At 44.2% G+C, this 26,264-nt stretch overlaps 1 protein-coding gene and 1 pseudogene across 1 annotated transcript in view; one reads left to right on the top strand and one right to left on the bottom strand.

Moving 5' to 3' along the window:
• The window catches only part of LOC124620017 (cholinesterase 1-like), a 335,028-nt gene that overhangs the window by 42,804 nt on the left and 265,960 nt on the right, over positions 1-26,264 (bottom strand). The window contains exons 5-7 of the mRNA XM_047146684.1: positions 23,139-23,324; positions 11,802-11,998; positions 480-666 (exon numbers count right to left, since the gene is read on the bottom strand). Coding sequence (XP_047002640.1) covers positions 480-666; positions 11,802-11,998; positions 23,139-23,324 — 570 coding nt within the window. The remainder of the gene's footprint in view (positions 1-479; positions 667-11,801; positions 11,999-23,138; positions 23,325-26,264) is intronic.
• Positions 8,558-8,675, top strand: LOC124620512 (annotated as a pseudogene).

Raw genomic sequence — 26,264 nt, 5'->3', positions numbered from 1 at the left:
CCCGGCGGGAAGTCGAACCCGGGATCTCCTGCTTACATGGCAGACGCTCTGTGTGCTCGGTGGCTCAGGCGGACAACTGGCACGGTAGCTCAGCGTGTTCGGTCAGAGAGCTGGTTGGCCTCTGTAATAAAAAACTGAGTCGAAAGATCAACAAACGAACTTTAATGGATGTCATGCGACGTCCGCAACGAACAAACACAACGATCAACAATGAACAACAATGAAAAGAAAAAGATGGATAGAGCGTCTGCCATATAAGCAGGAGATTCCGGGTTCGAGTCCCGGTCGGGGCACACCTTTCAACTGTCCCAATCGAGGTATATCAACAACACCTGTCGGCAGCTGAGGGTTTCAATTAATTATCATACATTTTAATTAATTTTGTGTACACGCACTCACAGTCCACATACATAGAAAGATCTTTTTTTTTTTTAAGCAGAAAAGTTACAAGCGGCAGCAGTGAATCAGAGGTGACGTACGGCCCACGAAGAAGTGTCCGTCGTGCTTGGTGACGCCGACCATCATGGGCCGCCCTCGGTAGGCGCTCCAGGGCGCGCACAGCTCCCGCGGCGAGGCAGGCAGCACGGCGGGGGAGCGCAGCCGCCTGTCCTGCTCCACCGGCGTCACGCCCACCAGCGTGTCCACGTCGTTGTCCCAGAACGACATCTGTGGAAACAGCAGGCGAGCACGAGGCCCGCGTGTTCATCAGCGAATCACACAAGCACCGGGGCTGTGTTTAGGGTCGACAGGTCACTGGGCTGCACCTGTGGTACGGGCCCCGCCAGGGGAAATCACACTGATGAGACAAAACATGGTGACCAACTCGTTAATAGCTTGTTTGTCCGTCTGCTTACCAGGGATCCGACAATTTGTTGGTTTGTGGGGGTATTGAGGCGTAGCGCCGTATAACGATCCTCCCTTGGAGGCGGTTAAGTGGGAGATGTGTCTCAGAGCCGGATAGTGACAGATGGTGACGCGAGACTGGACGAGCACGTAGTTTATGTATCAGCCGATAGAGGACAATATTGGATAGGGGGACTGTGATTTTAGTTTCGATTGTGCCCACTAGAGTGCACTACAGTAATTGAATGTTTTTCATAAACTGTTCTAGTATTGTATTATATCTCTTTTTATGTATGTAAAATGTTGTAAATGTGTTTTAGCAGTATGAATGATACGTGAGTGTGGTTTAAGGTTAATATGGAGATAATTGTTTAACGAGTTATGTAGTAGGATATAGTGTGGGAACATTTCGAAGAAGTATGGATATGGACAAAGGAGATTTTTGTAGAATAGATTTGTAAAGTAAGTTTATGGTAAAGGGAAAGTTAATTCAGGTATAAATAACAACATTAAATAACTTTATTCATAAGCAAAACTTCAGCATATTAGATAATAGCGTCGGTAAGAAGTGCAGTCGTGAGGTTTACTATTTTGCGATTGGTTATGGATGAAAAGCGCGGACTGACGCGGGAGAGTGTTGTTTTGCTATTGGCTGTTGAGTAAACTGACCACTGGTAAAGCAATATTCTTCGCGCGCCTTTCCCCGCTGGTAGAGAAGACTTAGAGGATTCTAAGGAGGGGTCGAAGGCTAGCCATGAAAGAGATCGGACGTGTGCATTAGTAGTTCCGATGGAAATGATAAGTTGCCGGATCTAGCTGTGTTTCATACATCAAAAGTGTTGGAAAGTGACGGAATAATTATTCCGATGCGTGTGTAGATATTTCGGAATATTTAAGTGAATTTTGTGACGAGATAAGACATATATGCCGCGTGGCGTATTGAGCAGGTCGGTGGCTAAAAACTGTGACTGCATTTGGTACCGACAGACTTAATATTTGGCGAGCATTATCAATCAAAAACAATCAGTATTTTTGTAGCTATTACGTTTTCGGGAAATGCAATACCATAAACTTGCTAACGTGAGTGAAAGGGATTCTGGTCATACTTAAAGCACACCAGTGGCAAGACGCAATCAATAGCTTCACTACGCGATAACAACGGTGAAGTCACTGATGACAGTACCACAAAAGCAGAGTTATTAAACACGCTTTTCCGAAACTCCTTCACCAAAGAAGACGAAGTAAATATTCCTGAATTCCAATGAAGAACAACTGCCAAGATGAGAAAAATAGAAGTAGATATCCTCGGCGAAGCAAAGCAGCTTAAATCACTTAATAAAGGCAAGGCCTCCTGTCCAGATTGTATACCAGTCAGGTTCTTTTCAGAGTGTGGTGATACAATAACTCCATATTTAGCAATTATATTCAACCGCTCGCTCACAGAAAAATCCGCACCCAAAGACTGGAAAATTGCTCAAGTCACACCAGTACTCAAAAAGGGAGATAGGAGTGATCCGCTGAATTACAGGCCCATATCACTAACGTTGATTTGCGGTAGGGTTTTGGAACATATACTGTGTTCGAACGTTATGGATTACATCGAAGAAAACGATTTACTGACACACAGCACGGATTCTCAGAATATCGTTCTTGAGGAACACAAAAAAATGGCTCTGAGCACTAGGGGACTTAACATCGGAGGTCATCAGTCCTCTAGAACTTAGAACTACTTAAACCTAACTAACCTAAGGTCATCACATACATCCATGTCCGAGGCAGGATTCGAACCTGCGACCGTAGCAGTCGCTCAGTTCCAGACTGAAGCGCCTAGAACCGCTCGGCCACTTCGGCCGGCTGAGGAACACAACTAGCTCTTTATACTCATGAAGTAATGAGTGCTATCGACAGCGGATGTCAAATTGACTCCATATTTTAAGATTTCTAGAAGGCTTTCGACACCGTTCCCCACAAGCGTCTTCTAACCAAACTGTGTGCCTATGGAAAATCACCTCAGTTGTGCGACTGGATTCGTGATTTCCTGTCAGAAAGGTCACACTTCGTAGTAATAGACGGAAAGTCATCGAGTAAAACAGAAGTAATATCCGGCGTTCCCCGAGGAAGTGTTGTAGGCCCTTTATTGTTCCTGAACTATATTAACGGTATAGGAGACAATGTTAGTAGCCGTCTTAGATTGTTTACAGATGATGCCATCATTTACCGTCTTGTAAAGTCATCAGATGACCAAAATGAATTGCAAACTGATTTAGATATCTGTATGGTGCGAAAAGTGGCAATTGACCCTGAATAAAGAAAAGTGTGAAGCTATTCACATGAGCACTACACCTACATCTACATCTACATCCATACTCCGCATGCCACCTGACAGTGTGTGGCGGAGGGTACTTTGAGTACCTCTATCGGTTCTCCCTTCTATTCCAGTCATGTATTGTTCGTGGAAAGAAAGATTGTCGGTATGCCTCTGTGGGGGCTCTAATCTCTCTGATTTTATCCTCATGGTCTCTTCGCGAGATATACGTAGGAGGGAGCAATATACTGCTTGACTCCTCAGTGAAGGTATGTTCTCAAAACTTCAACAAAAGTCCGTACCGAGGTACTGAGCGTCTCTCCTGCAGAGTCTTTCACTGGAGTTTACCTATCATCTCCGTAACGCTTTCGCGATTACTAAATGATCCTGTAACGAAGCGCGCTACTCTCCGTTGGATCTTCTCTATCTCTTCTATCAACCCTATCTGGTACGCATCCCACACCGGTGAGCAGTATTCAAGCAGTGGGCGAACAAGTGTACTGTAACCTACTTCCTTTGTTTTCGGATTGCATTTCCTTAGGATTCTTCCAATGTTATCTCAGTTTGGCATCTGCTTTACCGTCGATTAATTTTATATGGTCATTCCATTTTAAATCACTCCTAATGCGTACTCCCAGATAATTTATGGAATTAACTGCTTCCAGTTGTTGACTTGCTGTATTGTTGCTAAATGATAAAAGGGTCTTTCTTTCTATGTATTCCCAGCACATTACACTTGTCTACACTGAGATTCAATTGCCATTCCTTGCACCATGCGTCAGTTCGTTGCAGATCCTCCTGCATTTCAGTACAATTTTCTATCGTTACAACCTCTCCATATACTACAGCATCATTCGCAAAAAGCCTCAATGAACTTCCGATGTTATCCACAAGATCATTTATGTATATTGTGAATAGCAACGCTCCTACGACACTCCCCTGCGGCACACCTGAAATCACTCTTACTTCGGAAGACTTCTCTCCATTGAGAATGACATGCTGCGTTCTGTTATCTAGGAACTCTTCAATCCAATCACACAATTGGTCTGATAGTCCTTATGCTCTTACTTTGCTCATTAAACGACTGTGGGGAACTGTATCAAACGCCTTGTGGAAGTCAAGGAACACGGCATCTACCTGTGAACCCGTGTCTATGGCCCTCTGAGTATCATGGAAGAATAGCGCGAGCTGGGTTTCAAACGATCGTCTTTTGCCAAACCCATGCTGATTCCTACACAGTAGATTTCTAGTCTCCAGAAAAGTCATTATACTCGAACACAATACGTTTTCCAAAATTCTACAACTTATCGACGTTAGACATATAGGTCTATAGTTCTGCACATCTCTTCGACGTCCCTTCTTGAAAACGGGGATGACCTGTGCCCTTTTCCAATCTTTTGGAACGCTACGCTCTTCTAGAGACCTACGGTACGCCGGCCGAAGTGGCTGTGCGGTTAAAGGCGCTGCAGTCTGGAACCGCAAGACCGCTACGGTCGCAGGTTCGAATCCTGCCTCGGGCATGGATGTTTGTGATGTCCTTAGGTTAGTTAGGTTTAACTAGTTCTAAGTTCTAGGGGACTAATGACCTCAGCAGTTGAGTCCCATAGTGCTCAGAGCCATTTGAACCATTTTTGAACCTACGGTACACCGCTGCAAGAAGGGGGGCAAGTTACTTCGCGTACTCTGTGTGAATTCGAACTGGTATCCCATCAGGTCCAGCGGCCTTTCCTCTTTTGAGCGATTTTAATTGTTTTTCTATCCCTCTGTCATCCATTTCGATATCTACCACCATTTTGTCATCTGTGCGACAATCTAGGGAAGGAACTACAGTGCAGTCTTCCTCTGTGAAACAGCTTTGGAAAAAGACATTTAGTATTTTGGCCTTTAGTCTGTCATCCTCTGTTTCAGTACCATTTTGGTCACAGAGTGTCTGGACATTTTGTTTTGATCCACCTACCGCTTTGACATAAGACCAAAATTTCTTAGGATTTTCTGCCAAGTCAGTACATAGAACTTTACTTTCAAATTCATTGAACGCCTCTTGCATAGCCCTCCTCACACTACATTTCGCTTCGCGTAATTTTTGTTTGTCTGCAAGGCTTTGGCTATGTTAATGTTTGCTGTGAAGTTCCCTTTGCTTCCGCAGCAGTTTTCTATCTCGGTTGTTGTACCACGGTGACTCTTTTTCATCTCTTACGATCTTGCTTGGTACATACTCATCTAATGCGTATTGTGCGATGGTTTTGAACTTTGTCCACTGATCCTTAACACTGTCTGTATGTGAGACAAAACTTTTGTGTTGCGCCGTCAGGTACTCTGAAATGTGCTTTTTGTCACTTTTGCTAAACAGAAAAATCTTCCAACCTTTTTTAATATTTCTATTTACGGCTGAAATCATCGATGCAGTAACCGCTTTGTGATCCCTGATTCCCTGTTCTGCGTTAACTGTTTCAAATAGTTCGGGTCTGTTTGTCACCAGAAGGTCTAATATGTTATCGCCACGAGTCGGTTCTCTGTTTAACTGCTCAAGGTAGTTTTCAGATAATGCACTTAAAAAAAATTGTCTGGATTCTTTGTCCCTGCTACCCGTTATAAACGTTTGAGTCTCTCAGTCTATATCCGGCAAAGTAAAGTCTCCACCCAGAACTATAACATAGTCGGGAAATGTACTCGAAATATTTTCCAAATTTTCCTTCAGGTGCTCTGCCACAACAGATGCTGAGCTATGGGGCCTATAGATACATCCAATTACCATGTTTGAGCTTGCTTTAACCGTGACCTTCACCCAAATTATTTCACATTTCGGATCTCCGTCAATTTCCTTCGATACTATTGCACTTTTTATCGCTATAAACACGCCTCCCCTTTTACTGTCCAGCCGGTCTCTGCGGTATACAGTCCAATCTGAGTTTAGAATTTCATTGCTGTTTACATCTGATTTCAGCCAACTTTGTGTCCCTAGTACTATGTGGGCATTGTGACCGTTTATTAATGAGAGCAGTTCTGGGGCCTTTTTATAGACGCTCCTGCAGTTTACTATCACCACATTAATATTGTTATTCCCTGTTGCATTTTGCCTACTACTACCTTGTCGCGTCTCAGGAGGCTTCTTGTCGAGCCTAGGCAGGGAATTCTCTAACCTAAAAAACCCTCATGTGCACTCCACGCGTACTCCGCTACCCTTGTAGCCGCTTCCTGCGTGTAGTGCACGCCTGACCTATTCAGGAGGACCCTACATTTCTCCACCCGATAGCGGAGGTTGAGAAATTTGCACCCCAGATCTCCGCAGAATCGTCTGAGCCTCTGGTTTAAGCCTTCAAATGGTTCAAATGGCTCTGAGCACTATGGGACTTAACATCTGTGGTCATCAGTCCCCTAGAACTTAGAACTACTTAAACCTAACTAACCTAAGGACATCACACACATCCATGCCCGAGGCAGGATTCAAACCTGCGACCGTAGCAGTCGCACGGTTCCGGACTGAGCGCCTTGAACCGCGAGACCACCACGGCCGGCAGGTTTAAGCCTTCACTCGGCTCCAAACCAGAGGACTACGATCGGTTCTGGGAACGATACTACAAATAGTTAGCGCAGATTCCACCTCGCGAGTGAGGCTTTCAACCTTCACCAACTCCGCCATCCGCCTGTATGAACTGAGGATGACCTCTGAACCCAGACGGTAATAGTCATTGGTGCCGACATGAGCAACAATTTGCAGTCGGGTGCACCCAGTGCTCTCTATCGCCGCCGGCAGGGCCTCCTCCACATCTCGGATGAGACCCCCCGGCAAGGAGACAGAGTGAACACTGGCCTTCTTCCCCGACCTTTCCGCTATTTCCCTAAGGGTCTCCATCACCCACCTAACGTTGGAGCTCCCAATCACTAATAAACCCCTCCCCCCGTGTGCCTGCTCGGACCTTGCTGAAGGAGCGGCCACATGTCCACTTACGGGCAGAGCGGGCGATGCCACACGGCCAGCCTCCACATTGACCCACCGCCTCGTGCGCCGCGAACGCCGCTGAACCCGACACTCCCCTTGGGGAGAGGGTGGCCCAACCGTGCCCGGTACCCACGAAGATGTCTCGACAGCAGGGAACGTGGGTGAAGCATGTAACACCTGGGGTATACCATGCGACGCACCAGACACCCCACTGCCGCTGCACTCCGAGGCAGCAGCCTGAAGACGGCCATCAACACGTTTAGCTGTTCGTGAACATTGGCGAGCTGCGTCTGTACACAGCAGTCACACATCCTATCCATCCTAAGAAATCAACAATTTACTGTAGAGAGTTAATCAACTTTTAACTAGACTGCTAATTCACTAAAGGCGGCTGATAGCTGACTAAACTGTGGTTACTTGACACTTCTTGTTGGAAACAATGAACATAAGCACTATCTGTCTCTGGACTGTATTCAAAACAAACACGAAATCTATGGAACACTATTACTAGTACTCGAAAATTAAAGCTTCCTAAAAGCAAAAACACACGGAAGAAGAAGTGAGAAGTAAGAAAAACACAGTTAATACTTAAATTAACGTAGCTCGGTGCACAGCAGATGTGAAGCAGACGGCAGTTACGGCGAAAAAAAAATCCACTAAATTAGGCGATAACTCACACAAATCTGAAGGCTGTAAATTCAACTGAATACTTAAGGACTACAACTACAAATAACCTAAATTGGAACAATCACATAGATAATTTTGTGGGCAGAGCAAACCAAAGACTGCGATTCATTGGCAGAAGATGCAACAGGTCTACTAAAGAGATTGCTTACACCACGCTTATCCGCCCTGTTCTGAAGTACTGACGTGCGGTGTGGGATCCGCATCGGGTGGGACTGACGGATGACATCGAAAAGGTACAAAGAAGGGCAGCTCGTTTTGTATTATCGAGAAATAGGGGAGATAGTGCCACAGACATGATAGGTGAATTGGAGTGGCAATCATTAAAACAAAGACGTCGTTGCAACGGGATCTTCTCATGAAATTTCAATCACCAGTTTTCTCCTCCAATTGCGAAAACATTCTGTTGGCACCCAGCTACATAGGGAGAAATGATCATCACGATAAAATAAGAGAAATCAGGGCTCGCAAAGAAATATTTAAGTGTTCGTTTTGCCCGCGCACCGTTCGATAGTGGAACGGTAGAGAGACAGCTTGAAGGTGTTTCATTGAACCCTCTGCCAGCACTTTACTGTGAATAGCAGAGTAATCACGTATATGTAGATGCAGATGTAACAAGACCCTACGAGTTTTGATACCATTTGCAACATCATACATACGTGAGGTCGTTTTTCAGCGTTGGGAGTCATCATCACGAAATACAGTTCTCGGCTGAATATGCAGAAGGAAGCGCTAGACGTAATTTCCAATATGGCGAGATTTGAGGAGCTCTTGATGATAAAGAAGCCAATGGCCTTGCCACAGTAGTAACACCGGTTCCCGTCAGATCACCGAAGTTAAGCGCTGTCGGGCTTGCTAGCACTTGGATGGGTCACCGTCTGGGTCTACCGAGTGCTGTTGACAAGCAGGGCGCACTCAGCGCTCGTGAGGCCAATTGAGGATCTACCTCGCTGAGAAGTGGCTGTTTGCTGATATCGACGGAACTGATTTGATACTATGGAAGTTCAGATGGCTATGAGTACTATGCGACTTAACTTCGGAGGTCATCAGTCGTCTAGAACTTAGAACTACTTAAACCTAACTAACCTAAGGACATTAACACACATCCATGCCCGAGGCAGGATTCGAACCTGCGACCGTAGCGGTCGCTCGGCTCCAGACTGTAGCGCCTAGAACCGCATGGCCACTCCGGACGGCTACTATGAAAGTGGGCACTATTATTTGCAGTGGAAGAGCAAACAGCGTGGGCGCCAGAAACCGACGGTGCTGCCTCGTCTCTATTTATAATGTTATCTGCCAAGAGTCTCAGCTGCTTCCATTAAAACTGTCCCAATAACTAGACGCATCATAAAACATTCCACACCCCTCGTTAAGAGAGTGTTCCACCACTACGTATTTCACATATTTGTCAGGCTGCATTAATCATGTATGGCGATAGTACTCAGTACATCTGTCGTGAATGATGCGAATGCTTTAGCTAATATACGTTTTCACACAATGAATAGATTCTTGTAAACGTCCGGCTTCCTCAATCCTAGGTCATCTTTTACTGAGCCAAGGAGGGCTCTAATATTGGCTGGCGAACGAAATAAATTTTGGTATTATATCATCCTAAAATCAGTTCTCTCCTGAAGATATTCCCGCAGCATATGGTAAAAAAGCCGCTGATCTACACGCATCTTGTACTGTTTCCGGCGAGGGTCAAATCTCGAAGGCACGAAGGATCTGTTTCTCTATGTAGCCATTTTGCACTAACACGTGCTTGACGTGTTGCATCTCTTGTGTCAAGCCTTCTGCGTCTGAGATGGAGTAAGCCCTCATTTCGAACATCCGCAGGACTCCGATACATTGGTAAATAGAGACAAGAGTTACGCTTTAAGTAAGATTTGGAACCCTGTTTTATCTGACAAAACAACGATCGAATGTATCGGCAGTGGTTCTCGATAACCATTCATCGTTTTTGCTATCACTTGCGCTAGAGGGCAGCAACGTCGATTTCTGGCTCATACGCTGTTGTGCTGGTCTTCCCCAGCACAAAAGAAATGACTGCCATTGATGGCATCGATCACTTCTAGCCAACAGCGCTCTCACGTGAAGCTCATGGCCAGATGGATCGTGATAGTGTTAGGTCTATATGATTGCATGACCTGGCTGCAAACGTGACTAGAATATCATTGTTGCTTTTTCAGCAGATTTAATTTTAGATACTAACCTAAGCAGAGAGGACAGCAGATCTTTTGGAATGACCACCATGCAAGTCTGGGTGGGGAGTGGCTGTACTCAATATCTACAAAAAGTGTGAGTGTAGGCTTCAGTTTGAAGTGGCACTTCCCCTCCAGGGCTCAGCATTTCCCCTACAGCGCCTGCCTGCAACCCCCACCACTCTCCGGTGCTCTCCCCATGTGCCCTACCGACTGTCTACCAGCCACCTTACTCGTCGTCAGGGTTCCAATGCACCACAGCTGACCATAACAAGGGAGAACCACTGCAATGTGTAGCACACACATCATAACCCTTTCACATCAGCTTCTGCCATCCGTTAACAAGTAATGGATTCCCTGAAACATTAAGTATCATCCTACCCCGCTGGTTACAGACAGGCAGCAGCCAGACTAGGGAATTACCATCCCACATGTAGGCTGTCGTTAAAACAACAAAACAAACGGCTGCGTTTGGTGTCCTGCCTTGACCAGGAAGCATGGTCTGCTGACGAATGGAGTTGCACTGTGTTTAGCTACGAACAACGAATCGTCATTCTGCATTTCCCTGGACGACCATTGCCAGTGAGAATGTCAGGGCCCAGGGTAGGTCCCATTCTTCCAATGCTTTACAGAGACATAGCAATGTTAGTCCTGCTGTCATGACATGGGGTGCCATCAGAAATGTCTTCAGGTCAGAGCTGATAACGATTGAGGTAACTCTGACAGCACAATGGTACATCCTGGACATGGTGCATCCTCTTGTATAATATTACCTCTCATGTGAAAGTATCGTGATGCCATTTTCCAACAGGACAATGCTCGTTCATATGTGGCACATGTCTCTATGAATTGTCTGCGTGATGTTGAGGTATTTCCGTGGCGGGAGGGATCCGTAGACCTGTCCCCAATAGAACGCAGGTGGAAAAGGAGGAGATTAGTCTTTAATGTCCCATCGACAATGAGGTCATTACAGACGGAGCAGAAGTTCAGATTAGGGAAGCATGGGGAAGGAAATCGGCTGTGCCCTTTGAAAAGAACCATCTCGGCATTTGCCTGAAGCGATTTAGGGAAATAACGGAAAATCTAAACCAGGATGGGTAGACGTGGGTTTGAACGTTGTCCTCCCAGTGCGAGTCCAGCGAGCTGACCACAGCGCCACCTCGCTCGGCCAACACGCGGGGAACCTGCTCGGATGTTCACTCTGTCGCAGTGCCAGGACTTCGAGGAACAGCTACAGCAGTTGTGGGTCAGCTTACCTCAAGAGAGGATACAGTGGCTTCTGACACCTTTCCCAAACGAATCAGTGCAGGCCAGAGGGCGAGCAACGTAGTACTGATCACTGCAATCATACTGCCAAGTTCTGTGTGAATTTGACTTCCATTTTGTGATCACTGAAATAACATCACACACCCTCTCAACGTCTGAAGTTTCATTCCGTTTCGTCCCCTCCTTTTTTCAGCCAGTGTATTTTATGTTATGATACCACCTGCGACTACGGCCTCCTTCACTGTGATACTACTAAAACCGTTTTAAGATGGCGTGTACATACGTGGCATTGCTCTTAAGAACTCCCACTTTCTCATACTATACAGATATGCATACAAGACCAGCAGTTGCCTAGTGCTACGCATGAATCAATCAGCTGGTTGTACGAGACAATTTATCTTCATAATTCGTGAACACTGGTAATAGCCCCACTTTTATGGAGTACTAACTACTTTAATGTTGTTTTACGTGCAAAACGTTTCCACAAAAATCTAAAAGCTTCCCACGTTATCTTTTTTTCGAAAAGAAGACCATAGAAATGACAGTTAGAATAAATACTTGCTGCGTGTTCCATGTAAATATCGGAGAGATTTGCGATGGGGACGGAGCGCAGACAGCCGACCATCTCCTCGGGTCTGGTCGAGTTGCAGCCCGCGAGGCGCGCGATGTTCTTCGCCGCCCTGATGGCGTCCTCGGGCTTCTCCATGGCCCACGCCGCGTGCGCAGACCCGCTCATCGGCAGCACTTGGTGGAACAGCTCTGCAGGCAGAGGGTCACAGGGGTAATGTACGTACTGGGAATCTCGCTGCAGACTTGCAAAGGTAATCAAGTACGGAGTCCCACAGGGTTCGGTGTTGGGTCCTTTACTGTTCTTGATATACATTAATGACTTACCATTCCACACTGATGAAGATGCAAAGTTAGTTCTTTTTGCTGATGATACAAGTATAGTAATAACATCCAAAAACCAAGAACTAAGTGATGTAATTGTAAATGATGTTTTTCACAAAATTATTAAGTGGTTCTCGGCAAACGGACGCTCTTTAAATTTTGATAAAACACAGTATATACAGTTCTGTACAGTAAATGGCACAACTCCAGTAATAAATATAGACTTTGAACAGAAGTCTGTAGCTAAGGTAGAATTTTCAAAAATTTTAGGTGTGTCCATTGATGAGAGGTTAAACTGGAAGCAACACATTGATGGTCTGATGAAACGTCTGAGTTCAGCTACGTATGCTATTAGGGTTATTGCAAATTTTGGTGATAAGAATCTCAGTAAATTAGCTTACTACGCCTACTTTCATTCACTGCTTTCGTATGGCATCATATTCTGGGGTAATTCATCGTTGAGTAGAAAAGTATTCATTGCTCAAAAACGTGTAATCAGAATAATTGCTGGAGCCCACCCACGGTCATCCTGCAGACATCTATTTAAGGATCTAGGGATCCTCACAGTAACCTCACAGTATATATACTCACTTATGAAATTTGTTGTTAATAATCCAACCCAGTTCAAAAGTAATAGCAGTGTGCGTAGCTATAACACCAGGAGAAAGGATGATCTTCACTATGCAGGGTTAAATCTGACTTTGGCACAGAAAGGGGTAAATTATGCTGCCACAAAAGTCTTTGGTCACCTACCAAACAGCATCAAAAGCCTTACAGATAGCCAACCAACATTTAAAAATAAATTAAAAGAATTTCTAGATGACAACTCCTTCTACTCATTGGCTGAATTTTTAGATATAAATTAAGGGGGAAAAAAACTTAAACATTAGTGTCATGCAATATTTTGTGTAATGTAATATCTTGTACAGACATCTTTTATTAACCTGACACGTTCCACATCATTACGAAGTGTCGTATTCATGATCTATGGCACAAGTATTAATCTAATCTAATCTAATCAGCACACGTAGAATAGAGATATTATGCAATAACTCACTTATCTTGCTAAATATCTGTACGCTAAGGTGAAAAAAGTCGTGGGATACCTGCTAATATTATGTCGGACCTCCCTTTTCCCGACGTAATGCAGCAATTCGATGTGTCTGGACTCAAAAAGTCGTTGGAAACCGCTGCTGAAACATTGAGCCATGCTGCCGCTATAGCCTTCCTTAACTGCGAAAGAGTTTCCGGTGCTGGAATTTGTGCACGAACTGGCATCAAGATTATGTCTCATTAGTGTTATATGAGATTTACGTTTGGTTACTTGGGTAGCCGAATCATTCGCTCGAATTGTTCAGAATGTTCCTCAAACCAATCGCGAACAGTTGTGCTCCAGTGACTGTCACTAATAAAATAAATGGCAGTAAATAGTATGCAAGTGGCCGAACATAACAATTTTCAGTCAATGATCGGTTAACTTAGACCAGAGGACGGAGTTCATTACATGTAAATACAGCCTACACCACCATGGAGTCACCACCAGCTTGCACAATACCTTATTGACAACTTGGATCCATGGCTTCGTGGTGTTTGCGTCACACTCGAACCCTGCCCTCTACTCTTACCAACTGAAATCCACATCTACATCTACATGGTTACTCCGCAATTCACACTTAAGTGCCTGGCAGAGGGTTCATCGAACCATTTTCATACTACTTCTCTACCATTTCACTCTCGAATGGCGCGTGGGAAAAAGGAACACCCAAATATTTACGTTCGAGCTCTGATTTCTCTTATTTTATTATGATGATCATTTTCTCCCTACGTAGGTGGATGTCAACAAAATATTTTCGCATCCGGAAGAGAAAGTTGGTGATTGGAAATTCGTAAATAGATCTCACCGCGAAGAAAACCCCCTTTTGTTTTAGTAGCTACCACCCCAACTCGTGTATCATATCAGTGACACCATCACCCCTATTGCGCGATAACACGTAACGAGCTGCCTTCTTTACACTTTTTCAATGTCCTCCGCCAATCCTACCCGGTAAGGATCCCACACCGCGCAGCAATATTCCAGCAGAGGACGGACAAGTGTAATGTAGGCTTTCTGTTTAGTGGATTTGTCGCATCTTCTAAGTGTTCTGGCAACAAAGGGCAGTCTTTGTTTCGCCTTCCCCACAATATTATCTATGTGGTCTTTCCAATTTAAGTTGCTCGCAATTGTAATTCCTAGGTATTTAGTGGAATTGACAGCCCTTGGATTTGTGCGATCTATCGTATACCCAAAATTTATCGGATTTCTTTTAGTATCCATGTGGATGACCTCGCACTTTTCTTTGTTTAGTGCCAATTGCCACTTTTCGCACCATACAGAAATTCTCTCTAGATCATTTTGTAATTGGAATTGATCGTCTGAAGATTTTACTAGACGGTAAATTACAGCGTCATCTGCAAACAATCTAAGGGGGCTTCTCAGATTATCACCTAGATCATTTATGCAAATCAGGAACAGCAGAGGGCCTATGACACTACCTTGCAGAACGCCAGATATCACTTCTGTTCTACTCGATGATGTACCGTCTATCACTACGAACTGTGACCCCTCTGACAGGAAATTACGAATCCAGTCACACAACTGAGACGATACTCCATATGCACACAATTTGATAAAATAGTCGCTTGTGAGGAACGGCATCAAAAGCCTTCTGGAAATCTAGGAATATGGAATCGATCTGAGATCCCTTGTCGGCAGCGCTCGTTACTTCATGGGAATAAAAAGCTAGCTGTGTTGCACAAGAACGATATTTTCTGAATCCGTGTTGGTTATGTATCAATAAGTAATTTTCTTCAAGGTGATTCATAATGTTCGAGTGCAGTATATTCTCCAAAGTCCTGCTGCAAATTGAGGTCAGTGATATGGGTCTGTAATTCAATGGGTTACTCCTATTCCCTTTCTTGAATATTTGTGTGACCTGTGCTACTTTTCAGTCTTTAGGAACAGACCTTTCGTCAAGTGAGCGGTTGTATATGACTGCTAAGAAAGGTGCTATTGTGTCTGAATACTCTGAAAGGAACCTGATCGGCATACCATCTGGACCGGAAGACTTGCCTTTCTTAAGTCATTTGAGTTGTTTCGCAGCTCCTAAGATATCTACTTTTATGTCACTCATGTCAACAGCTGTTCTGGTTTCGAATTCTGGAATATTTACTTCGTCTTCTTTCGTGAAGGAATTACGGAAAACTGCATTTACTGGCTCCGCTTTAGTGGCACCGTCATCGGTAACATTTCCATCGCTGTTGCGCAGTGACTGTTTTTTGCCACTGGTGTACTTTACATACGACCAGAATTTCTTTTCGTTTTCTACCATATTTTGAGACAATGTTTCATTGTGGAAACTATTAAAAGCATCTCGCATTGACGTCAGCACTAAATTTCGAGCTTCCGTGAAACTTAGCAAGTCTTGGGGATTTTGCGTTCTTCTGAATTTGGCATACTTTTTTCGTTGCTTCTGCAACAGTGTTCTCACGTGTTTTGTGTACCTTGGTGGATCTGTCCCGTCTCTTATTAACTTATGCGGTGTGAATCTATCTATTGCTGTCGATCCTGTAACTTTGAATTTGAGTCATATCTGGTCTACACTTACATAATTAGTGTGGTGTGCGTACAGTAAGACCTTCGGTACACACATCATCAGATTATTTGACTTGTCGCTGTAACGAAGTAGGTGAGTGTCAGAAATATGTCTCGTGGTCTTATTGTGGAGTGTTTATCTTCTGCCGTTAGGTCAGACGATAGAAATGCCACTTGCATGCTTAGAGTAGCAGATTGACGGTGACCAACTTTAAACAGAACTTGATTAATTTTCACCCACATTTACTAAAATAATAAAAAGCATAGATATTACGTAACTTGATTCTGGATGCTGTTTACAATTGACAATCTGAAGTTCCTTTGGTCTTGGTACGTTAATCTTATTCTCACATATCTCTGATACGTGACAAAGTGTCTATACATTTATCTTCATGGCTATGTACAGGAATATGATAATCTTATTAGGCGCAAACTGAAACTTAACTATAGACTGGTACAGACTAATGCAGACTGACTAATCGGAGGTCTGTACACTCGTTATAATACCTCAAGCGTTCAGGTATCACTGCGCGAGTGTGATACGCGAGGAGTAAAGGTTCTATATTAGCAACAATCTCATTGGTTGCGTTACATATTAATACGCGGATCGGCGGAAGCAGAATTTGGTCCGTCTCTAAGACAGCGCCATCTCGTAGTGTGGAGACGGACGAACGCTGCGCCTGCGCTGTTGTGCTTAGCGGGGCGTGCTCTAGTGGCAAAGTTGTGTACGCGCTGACTACGCGGAACTATGTACACAACAATTAGCTTGAAAGAAGTGGAGATTCTCTCTTAGGAAGGTATCAAGCGAATTTTTATCTGCTGTTTTAAATAGATATGTTTTGCGGGACTCATCCGACTGGGCCACGGTTTTTCAGTGGTCTAGGATCCAACCGATTAAGTGATGACACCAGAACAGACGCTGCAGCAATTTCGTGCTGCACTCACATCAATCGTCTGCTACCACAGCCCATCAATACAAAAGTTCGTTGCACCGTCGTAACGGATACGTTCGTCGTACGTCGCACACTGATTTCAACGGTTATTGCACACAGTGTTGCTTGTCTGTTAGAACTGAGAACACAATGCAAACGCCACTGCATAAGTGAAGTCAGTCGGCCACAGCATTGTTCGTGATAAGAGGTATTGCCTGAAATTTGGTACTCTCGGCACACTCTTGACATTGTGGATCTCATAATATTGAATTCCTTACGATTTTCGAAATGGAATGAGTCATGCACCTAACTCCCATTCCGCGTTCAAAGTGTATTAATTGCCATCGTTAAGCCGTAATCATATCGGAAATCTTTTCACACGAATCACCTGAGTACAAATTGCAGCTCCACCGATGCACTACTCTTTTATACCACGTTACGCGATGCTACCGCCATTTGTATATGTGAATACCGCCAACCCATGACTTGTCAGCTCAGTGTAAACTGAAATTTCAAAACGTTACAATATATTAAATAAATTACAGTGACTTTGGAATACCAAAATGTCTTCCTTCAAACAATAATAATCATCACGATCAACCACAAGTTATTAACAGCTTATTAAAAACAGACAAAGCGATACTTGTAAAAATCTACTAATTAATGGCAATGAGTCATTGATTGAAATTCAGTGTCTTTCCATTAAATGAAATATTGGTTATGAAAGTAATTTGGTATCATAAAAATTTTCGTAAAGTATTCCGAATAGATATATAAAATTGCATATAATGCCCAGCAGTCACCAGAAACGCTAATGCTATCTGTAATGATTAAAAGACCTGAAATTTGCCTGCGGACTTACATATACAGGTGATAAGAACAGTGAATTAATTACGGAAGTTGCATTCCTGCAGACACACATGTGAGTACAGGGATTAAACTGGAGACAGTTAAAGCTTGACAGTTGTGTCGTGAGATCGTAACTAGAAATTGAGTATATTTTTTTCTAATTACAGTCTAGAGACATGGCTTATCTCCGAATGGAAGGAGAACATTGATAAGATTAAACGGTATGATTGAGTACATATTAACAATTACGGTTGCTGGAACAGAGATCTTAGTAGGCGCACCATTTCCACGATGTGTTTTCATGAAAAAAAAACGTTACTACTAGACACGACGTGAAAACCTTTCGTTTCTACTATCTATATAATCTGATACCTTTTTGCGACTGTATAAGTAAATCGAAAGGTAGTCTTACACGTTGATTTATACGTTTATCACCAGACCTGCTACACTTCTGAGCCTAACATTAGTAATTTGTACAATATACATAGAATAAAAACAAACTACCAGACGAAATTGAAGAAAAAATCGTAGAGCAGTGCGTCGTATGAAAGTGTGACATGAGCGTTTGAAAATCAGAATGTGGTGCTACTTGTGGATCATATAAACTAAATGAAGAGATGCAATGTAAAGTGAGGCAGTATTAAAATACTGGCCGGAGAAAGAAGTATGCAGAAAATCTCTATCGGAGGAAGAGAGAAGTTGATGATTTACATGCTAAGGCAGCCATGAAAAGTGAACTTCCAGTCATCACATCAACGAAGGACGTAGGAAATCGCTCAATAGGGGAAAGGTGTGTGATAGGATACCCGTACGTATCTATATAGACTATGGGAAAGTCTTTGCTCTAAATCTAGCAGAATTTTATTGCAGGTCGCTGGTGCGACGATGCACCCTAAACAACTGGAAAATGCGTAGGTCATTCCCATTTTTACGAAGGTATCTTGAACACATGTGCATAAAAAAGGCCTGCACATTAAGCACAGCTGACTGAGGTGCCGCTACTAGTTTATTATATAGTTTTCCGAAAGGAATGATTGAATTATAGTAAACTAATCATGACAAAAAAGATTCGAATAAAACTTCAACTTTCACGAAATTTGACGGCATTCGTACTTGCGGATTACTGTGCAATGCTATTCCGAGAGGCAGTCGTAAAATTCAGAGCACTACTTGGCTTTCATTCGAATACTTCCTCCGACCAACTCTTGGCTCTCGACACGTCTGTAGATTTCACTTTAACGACTGACTGCCGCGCTGAAGCTCCTTCAAAAACCGCTAACCGTAAAACTCATTGTCGAGCCCGTAGGTGATTAACGCATAGAGGTTTTATTTGTTCTTATGAAGCTCAAGAGGAAGTACCGGTGACTCACGAGGTGAACAGGTAGGTGAACAGTTAGGCGCCTTTTCCTAGATGACCTTGAGGCACTTGACTCTGCACCACATTGTCGAATACTGAACAATATAAGTTCACACGGAGTATCCCAAGCTAGTATTTTGTTGCATCGAGGAATAGTTGAGTTAATAGTACACAAAACGTTATGCTGGACGACAAATGCGCAATAATAATGACTCAGAACAATAATAATATTATCGATCGAGAATAGACGAAAATAGTACCTTTCAACTAGAAAGTAATCATTATTGTGGATATCCGCAAATATATCTGTAGATAGCTGCATCGACGCAGGTTTTCATCGACCAAGTATGAAGGGCGTTCAGTTAGTATTGCAACACTTTCTCTGCTCGACCAATTTCGGATGAAGATATGTAGACCTTATTGTGGGACACTGTGGAGTATTCCCGCTTCAAGTCCTATAGTTTCATGAAGTTCCCATACGTGGCGGCGCCATATGTAGCCTGCACAATTACATTTGTAAGAGAGGTGCTTTCAAAGCAGAGAGCGCCGGCCGGGGTGGCCGAGCGGTTCTAGGCGCTACAGTCTGGAACCGCGCGACCGCAACGGTCGCAGGTTAGAATCCTGCCTCGATAATGGATGTGTATGATGTCCTTAGGTTAGTTAGGTTTAAGTAGTTCTCAGTTCTAGGGGACTGATGACCTCAGCAGTTAAGTCCCATAGTGCTCAGAGCCATTTGAACCATTTGAAAGCAGAGAGCTCTCATTGAACTTCTTTTGGTGGAAAACGCACATATTTTTAGGCGCTTGCATAATGTACGCAGGACGTGGCAGTGAAAAAAAGCACGGTTAGTCGTTGGCTGAGGCGCCCTTCATCATCATAACAGGGCCGGGCAAACCTGTCCGATCTGTCGCGTGCTGGACGGCCGCCCAGAGCTGTGACTCCTGAAATGTTGGAACGTGCGGACACTCTCATTCGATGCGATTGACGGATGACAATCAAACATCTCGCTGCTCAACTGGACGTCTCTATTGGTACTGCTGACACACTCGTCAACTACTCAAAGGTGATGATGTTTGGTTTGTGGGGCGCTCAACTGCGCAGTCATCAGCGACCGTACAATGTCCCAATTTTTACACAATCCAATTTTTTCACAATCCAATCTAGCCACTGTCAGGAATGATGATATGACGAGGACAACACAAACACCCAGTCCCCGGGCAGAGGAAATCCCCAACCCGACCGAGAATCGAAAGAGGCAGCCTGTGATCCAGGGACAGCAACGATAGCCACTAGACCACGAGCTGCGGACCTACTCAAAGGTGTGTGCCCTTTGGGTTCCTCGCTGTCTAACAGAAGATCCTAAAGAGCAGCGAACGGCCATCTGCGTGGACTGCTTGCACGTTACGAGGCTCATCGTGATAATGTTTTCGTTGAACATCGTAAAAAGTGGTGAAACATGGGTTCAGCACATCGACCTGGAAAGAAAACGGCAATACGCTGAATGGCGCCACTCCACCTCTTCTCCGAGGAAAAGTCACCTCCTCAGCCGATACAGTCACAGCGACCGTCTTCTGGGACTCTGAAGGGGTTATTCTGTTTGATGTCCTCCCTCATGGTGCAACGATCAACTCTGATGTGTATTGTGCTATGGTAAAGGCCATTTAATTTTTAGTTCTGGGCCCCGGTTTCTCTACGGCGCAGTTTATAGACCTTTCTCCAGGTCCCTGTTTTTAGCTGCCTTGTATTCCATCGTCCGCCCCCGGTAGCCGAGTGGAAGCCGGCACCGTAGCTCAGCGTGTACGGTCAGAGGGTTTGCTGCCCTCTGTAATAAAAAAAAAAACTGAGTTAATGGATCAAGGACGAACTGAAACGGGTGTCTTGCGACGTCCGACCTGAGCAGATACAACGAACGAAAACGAACAAAATGAGATTTGAAAAAAAAAAAAAGTAATCAACGCGACGGAATGTCAATCCTAAGGGCCCAGGTTCGATTCCCGGCTGGGTCGGAGATTTTTCTCCGCTCAGGAGGGACTGGGTGTTGTGTTGTCCTAATCACCATCATTTCATCCCCATCGACGCGCAAGTCGCCGAAGTGGCGAAAGACTTTCACCCGGCCAACGGTTTACCGGACGGGAGGCCCTTGTCACACGACATTTAAATTTTTTCCTCCGTCGACTGGCATTGACGTGTAGTCGTTTTTAACTCCTCTTCGTGTCTTCGTCTTCCACAGTTTTGACAGCGTATGACCCTAGTTGTTTTTGCGCCCTAAACCAAAAGAAACAAACAAACCCTCAGGAAACAGAAACAAAAACGCAAACGAAATTCTCCTTCTCCATTACAACTCAAGGCCTCACGCAATTTTGAGCACCCAAGAGGAGATAACAGAGCTTCAATGGACTGTTCTTGCTCATCCACCCTACAGTCCTTCCAAGTTCCATCTGTTTGGCCCGATGAAGGACGCACTCTGCAGGAAGCAGTACGTGGATGATGGGGAGGGTGTTGATGCAGCCAGACTTTGGTTCCGACGTCGACCAGTAGAGTGGTACCATGCCGTCGTACAGGGCCTCCCATTAAGGTGGCGTTAGGCCGTCTACGGATACATCTACATCTACATTTATACTCCGAAAGCCACCCAACGGTGTGTGGCGGAGGGCACTTTACGTGCCACTGTCATTACCTCCCTTTCCTGTTCCAGTCGCGTATGGTTCGCGGGAAGAACGACTGCCGGAAAGTCTCCGTGCGCGCTCGAATCTCTCTAATTTTACATTCGTGATCTCCTCGAGAGCTATAAGTAGGGGGAAGCAATATATTCGATACCTCATCCAGAAACGCACCCTCTCGAAACCTGGACAGCAAGCTACACCGCGATGCAGAGCGCCTCTCTTGCAGAGTCTGCCACTTGAATTTGCTAAGCATCTCCGTAACGCTATCACGCTTACCAAATAACCCTGTGACGAAACGCGCCGCACTTCTTTGGATCTTCTCTATATCCTCTGTCAACCCGACCTGGTACGGATCAGACACTGAAGAGCAATACTCAAGTATAGGTCGAACGAGTGTTTTGTAAGCCACCTGCCGGCCGCGGTGGCCGTGCGGTTCAGGCGCTGCAGTCCTGAACCGCGAGACTGCTACGGTCGCAGGTTCGAATCCTGCCTCGGGCATGGGTGTGTGTGATGTCCTTAGGTTAGTTAGGTTTAAGTAGTTCTAAGTTCTAGGGGACTTATGACCTAAGATGTTGCGTCCCATAGTGCTCAGAGTCATTTGAACCATTTATAAGCCACCACCTTCTTTGATGGACTACATTTTCTAAGGACTCTCCCAATGAATCTCAACCTGGCATCCGCCTTACCAACAATTAATTTTATATGATCATTCCACTTCAAATCGTTCCGTACGCATACTCCCAGATATTTTACAGAAGTAATTGCTACCAGTGATTGTTCCGCTATCATATAATCAAACAATAAAGGATCCTTCTTTCTATGTATTCACAATACGTTACATTTGTCTATGTTAAGGGTCAGTTGCCACTCCCTGCACCAAGTGCCTATCCGCTGCAGATCTTCCTGCATTTCGCTGCAATTTCCTAATGCTGCAACTTCTCTGTAGACTACAGCATCATCCGCGAAAAGCCGCATGGAACTTCCGACACTATCTACTAGGTCATTTATATATATATTGTGAAAAACAATGGTCCCATAACATTCCCCTGGGGCACGCTGTGTTCTGTTTGCTAAAATTTCTTCAATCCAGCCACACAGCTGGTCTGATATTCCGTAGGCTCTTACTTTATCAGGCGACAGTGCGGAACTGTATCGAATGCCTTCCGGAAGTCAAGGAAAATGGCATCTACCTGGGTGCCTGTATCTAATATTTTCTGGGTCTCATGAACAAATAAATCGAGTTGGGTCTCACACGATCGCTGTTTCCGGAATCCATGTTGATTCCTACAGAGTAGTTTCTGGGTTTCCAGAAATGACATGATACGCGAGCAAAAAACATGTTTTAAGACACTCGCAGGTTTTGTTGTAAAATAGGATTTTGTAGCCAAATGAGTGGGGAATAATATGGTGTACTGGAATCCAGAATAAAACCAACCTGCTTTCAGAAAAAAAAATGTGTTGCACTACTTATTGAACGCCCCTTGTAGTTACTAGCGCGGATGTCCGCTGATACATCTGCTTCGAAACAGGAAGACTGTTGTTGTGCGGGACGGAACAGGTGGAGAGGGAGACTCACGCGAGGCGACGGGGCTGTAGGCGAGCAGTTCTACGGCGGCCGCCCCCGCGCTGCCCCCGGAGATGGTGACCCGGCCGGGGTCGCCGCCGAAGCTGGCGATGTTCTGCTGCACCCAGCTGAGCGCCGTCGTCATGTCCAGCAGGCCCATGTTGCCCGGCGCGTCGTCCGTGCCCACGTACAGGAAGCCTGCGCCAACCACACTCACTCACTTACGTGCTGACGGCATTCCACACTAAATTTGTGTCAATGTTTGAAAGTTGCTTTCCTAAAAAATCATCCAAAAGATCCATCAGGCAAACAAATAAGTTGTGGATAAATAAGGGAATTAAAATATCATGTAAGAGACAGAGGAAAATTTTCTGTAGAGGTCTGAATAAGTCAGGATCCGACATTACTTGCATACTACAACATATAGCCGGCCGTAGTGGCCGAGCGGTTCTAGGCGCTACAGTCTGGAACCGCGCGACCGCTACGGCCGCAGGTTCGAATCCTGCCTCGGGCATGGAGGTGTGTGATGTCCTTAGGTTAGTTAGGTTTAAATAGTTTTAAGTTCTAGGGGACTGATGACCTCAGCTGTTAAGTCCCATAGTGCTTACAGCCATCTGGACCATTTTTGAACTAGAAAGAATATTGCAGTATTTTGAGGAAAGTCATTAAAATGTCCAGAAGTATGCTTGTCCTGATATAAATAAATACTGCAACTAATAGGATTAAAACTATTAGGTTGTCTCATAAGTTCGTTAGTTTTGTCTCGCGTTCCACCTACGTTGTTGTTGTGGTCCTCAGTCCAGAGACTGGTTTGATGCAGTTCTCCATGCTGCGCTATCCTGTGCAAGCTTCTTCATCTCCGAATAACTACTGCAAGCCACATCCTTCTGAATCTGCTCAGCGTATTCATCTCTTGGTCTCCCTCTATGATTTTGACCCTAAACGCTTCCCTCCGGAACTAAATTGGTGATCCCTAGCCGCCTCAGAACGTGTCCAACCAACCGATCCCTTCTTCTAGTCAAGTTGTGTCACAAATTCCTCTTCTGCCCAATTCTATTCAGTAGCTCCTTATTAATTACGTGATCTGGCCGTCTAATCTTCAGCATTCTTCTGTAGCATGTGAGTTAATTTAGCATTTCGCTCTCATTTAAGTATATGGCCCATAGAGTCAGCCTTCAGGTATTGTGAAACGAACCCTGTCGTCCAGGACAGCGTGCCACAAAGAGCGCAGACTCACCACGAGATGGGGAAACTCACAGGCGTCTATTGTCTATTGAGGCCTAAGCACTGCAGTGTGCGAGTGAGACAGACGAGAACCTACGTCGTAGGGAAACCCAGTAGAAAGATTCTGTGGCCGAGGTGACGTAGAAGTGTTAAATATGGCGGACCTAAGATCTGCTATAAAGGGAAACATTTATGGAAACTATTTAATTCTGTAGTAATGCAGGGAATCAAGCCACAGTAATTTTAATCTGCCATCCTCCATAAATTTTCATGGTAATCCCAATGAAACTTGAATATTGATCATATCTATAGTAGTTTAGGATTTGCTATTAAATTCTAATTAACAAGTTTTGCAACAAATACCTGGATGCTAAAGTCTGAACGCTTTGGTCGATCTTAACGATCGATATTTCATATAGAAGAGCATCATTAAAATGACAAATGTTGTAAATATTAACTCCGAGCCTTTATTTGTTTAAAAGATATAGTAAGTTTAAATTATCAGTATTTTCAGTTAAGCGCCAGATCATCATTTCCTCCACACAAAACACAATGAACGATGACAGCATGACATCTTGTTGAATGATGTCCTTTATTTATTTATCAGAAAGCACATTGGTGCAAGGCTACTGGCCATAGCATTCAAAGCTAAGAAGGAAATTGTATTGGTTTTATGTATAAGAATTTAACGTTTATAATATAATGGATATTATTGTTACTTTATTTAGAACGTAAAAGTGGTCAAGCTTTGATTATTTAAATATGTTAAAATGTAAAATAATGCAGAATAAGCTGTAGCCAATCATATGAACGGCTTCAGGGAAGGGAACTGCACTAGTCAGTTGAGCGACGATGTTCGGCTTCGGGAAACGCGGTCGGAGACGGCCAGAGGACAGTGCTGATCTAGATACCGAAGTAACAGTAACTCTAAATACGACCACTTTCGCTATTAGTTTGTTCTCTGAATGAAGTTTACTCTAACCAAATCGCAACTGTGTGGTCTACATCATTTATGGTCGTTAATTTAGTTCTCGATATTATTATTACTGTTACTATATGTTATATTAACTTCGTATTTCGCAAACTTGCCATCAGGCAGACAATTTAACTAAAGGGTCACAACTGTCTAATTTGGGACGTGTAATGCGACACGTGCGGTTCACCCCCTAGACGAGTTTGAGCAAAGACATTTAGACGAAGAGGAACCGCATGTGAGCTCGAACATCTTTGGGATGTTAGCTCGCAAGCACCACATTTCGAAACCATCTACTTCCTTCTTGTCTAAACTAGTTATCGTCCATGTTTCACTTCCATATATGGCTGTACTCCATACAAATACTTTCAGAAAAGACTTCCTAACACTTAAATCTATACTCCATGTTAACAAATTTCTCCTCTTCAAAAACGCTTTCCTTGCCACAGCCAGTCTATATTTATATCCTCTCTACTTCCATCATCATCAGTTATTTTGCTCCTCAAATAGCAAAACTCATTTACTACTTCAAGTGTCTCATTTACTACTCTAATACCCTCAGCATCACCTGATTTTAATTCGACTACATTCCATTATCCTCGTTTTGCTTTTGTTCATGTTCATCTCGTATCCTCCTTTCAAGACACTGCCCATACCGATCAGCTACTCTTCCAGGTCCTTTGCTGTCTCTGACAGAATCACAGTGTCGTCACAAACCTCGAAATTTTTATTTCTTCTCCATGGATTTTAGTTCCTACTCCAAATTTTTCTTTTGTTCCCTTTACTGCTTCCTCAATATAAAGATTGAATAACATCGGGGATGTCCCACCTATAGCGCCTGCATACCCTTCACCCGCCGTGCCTGCCGGGGTAACACAGCTGCCTAACCGCACCTACGACGCAGAGGTCAACAAGCTGTTGCGCCATTGGATACGTCAGTG

This window comes from Schistocerca americana, chromosome 6 (assembly GCF_021461395.2).
Source record: "Schistocerca americana isolate TAMUIC-IGC-003095 chromosome 6, iqSchAmer2.1, whole genome shotgun sequence".
In the NCBI taxonomy this organism is placed as follows: domain Eukaryota; kingdom Metazoa; phylum Arthropoda; class Insecta; order Orthoptera; family Acrididae; genus Schistocerca; species Schistocerca americana.
Note: the sequence above shows the minus strand (reverse complement) of the source record. Positions and strands in the feature narration are given on the sequence as shown.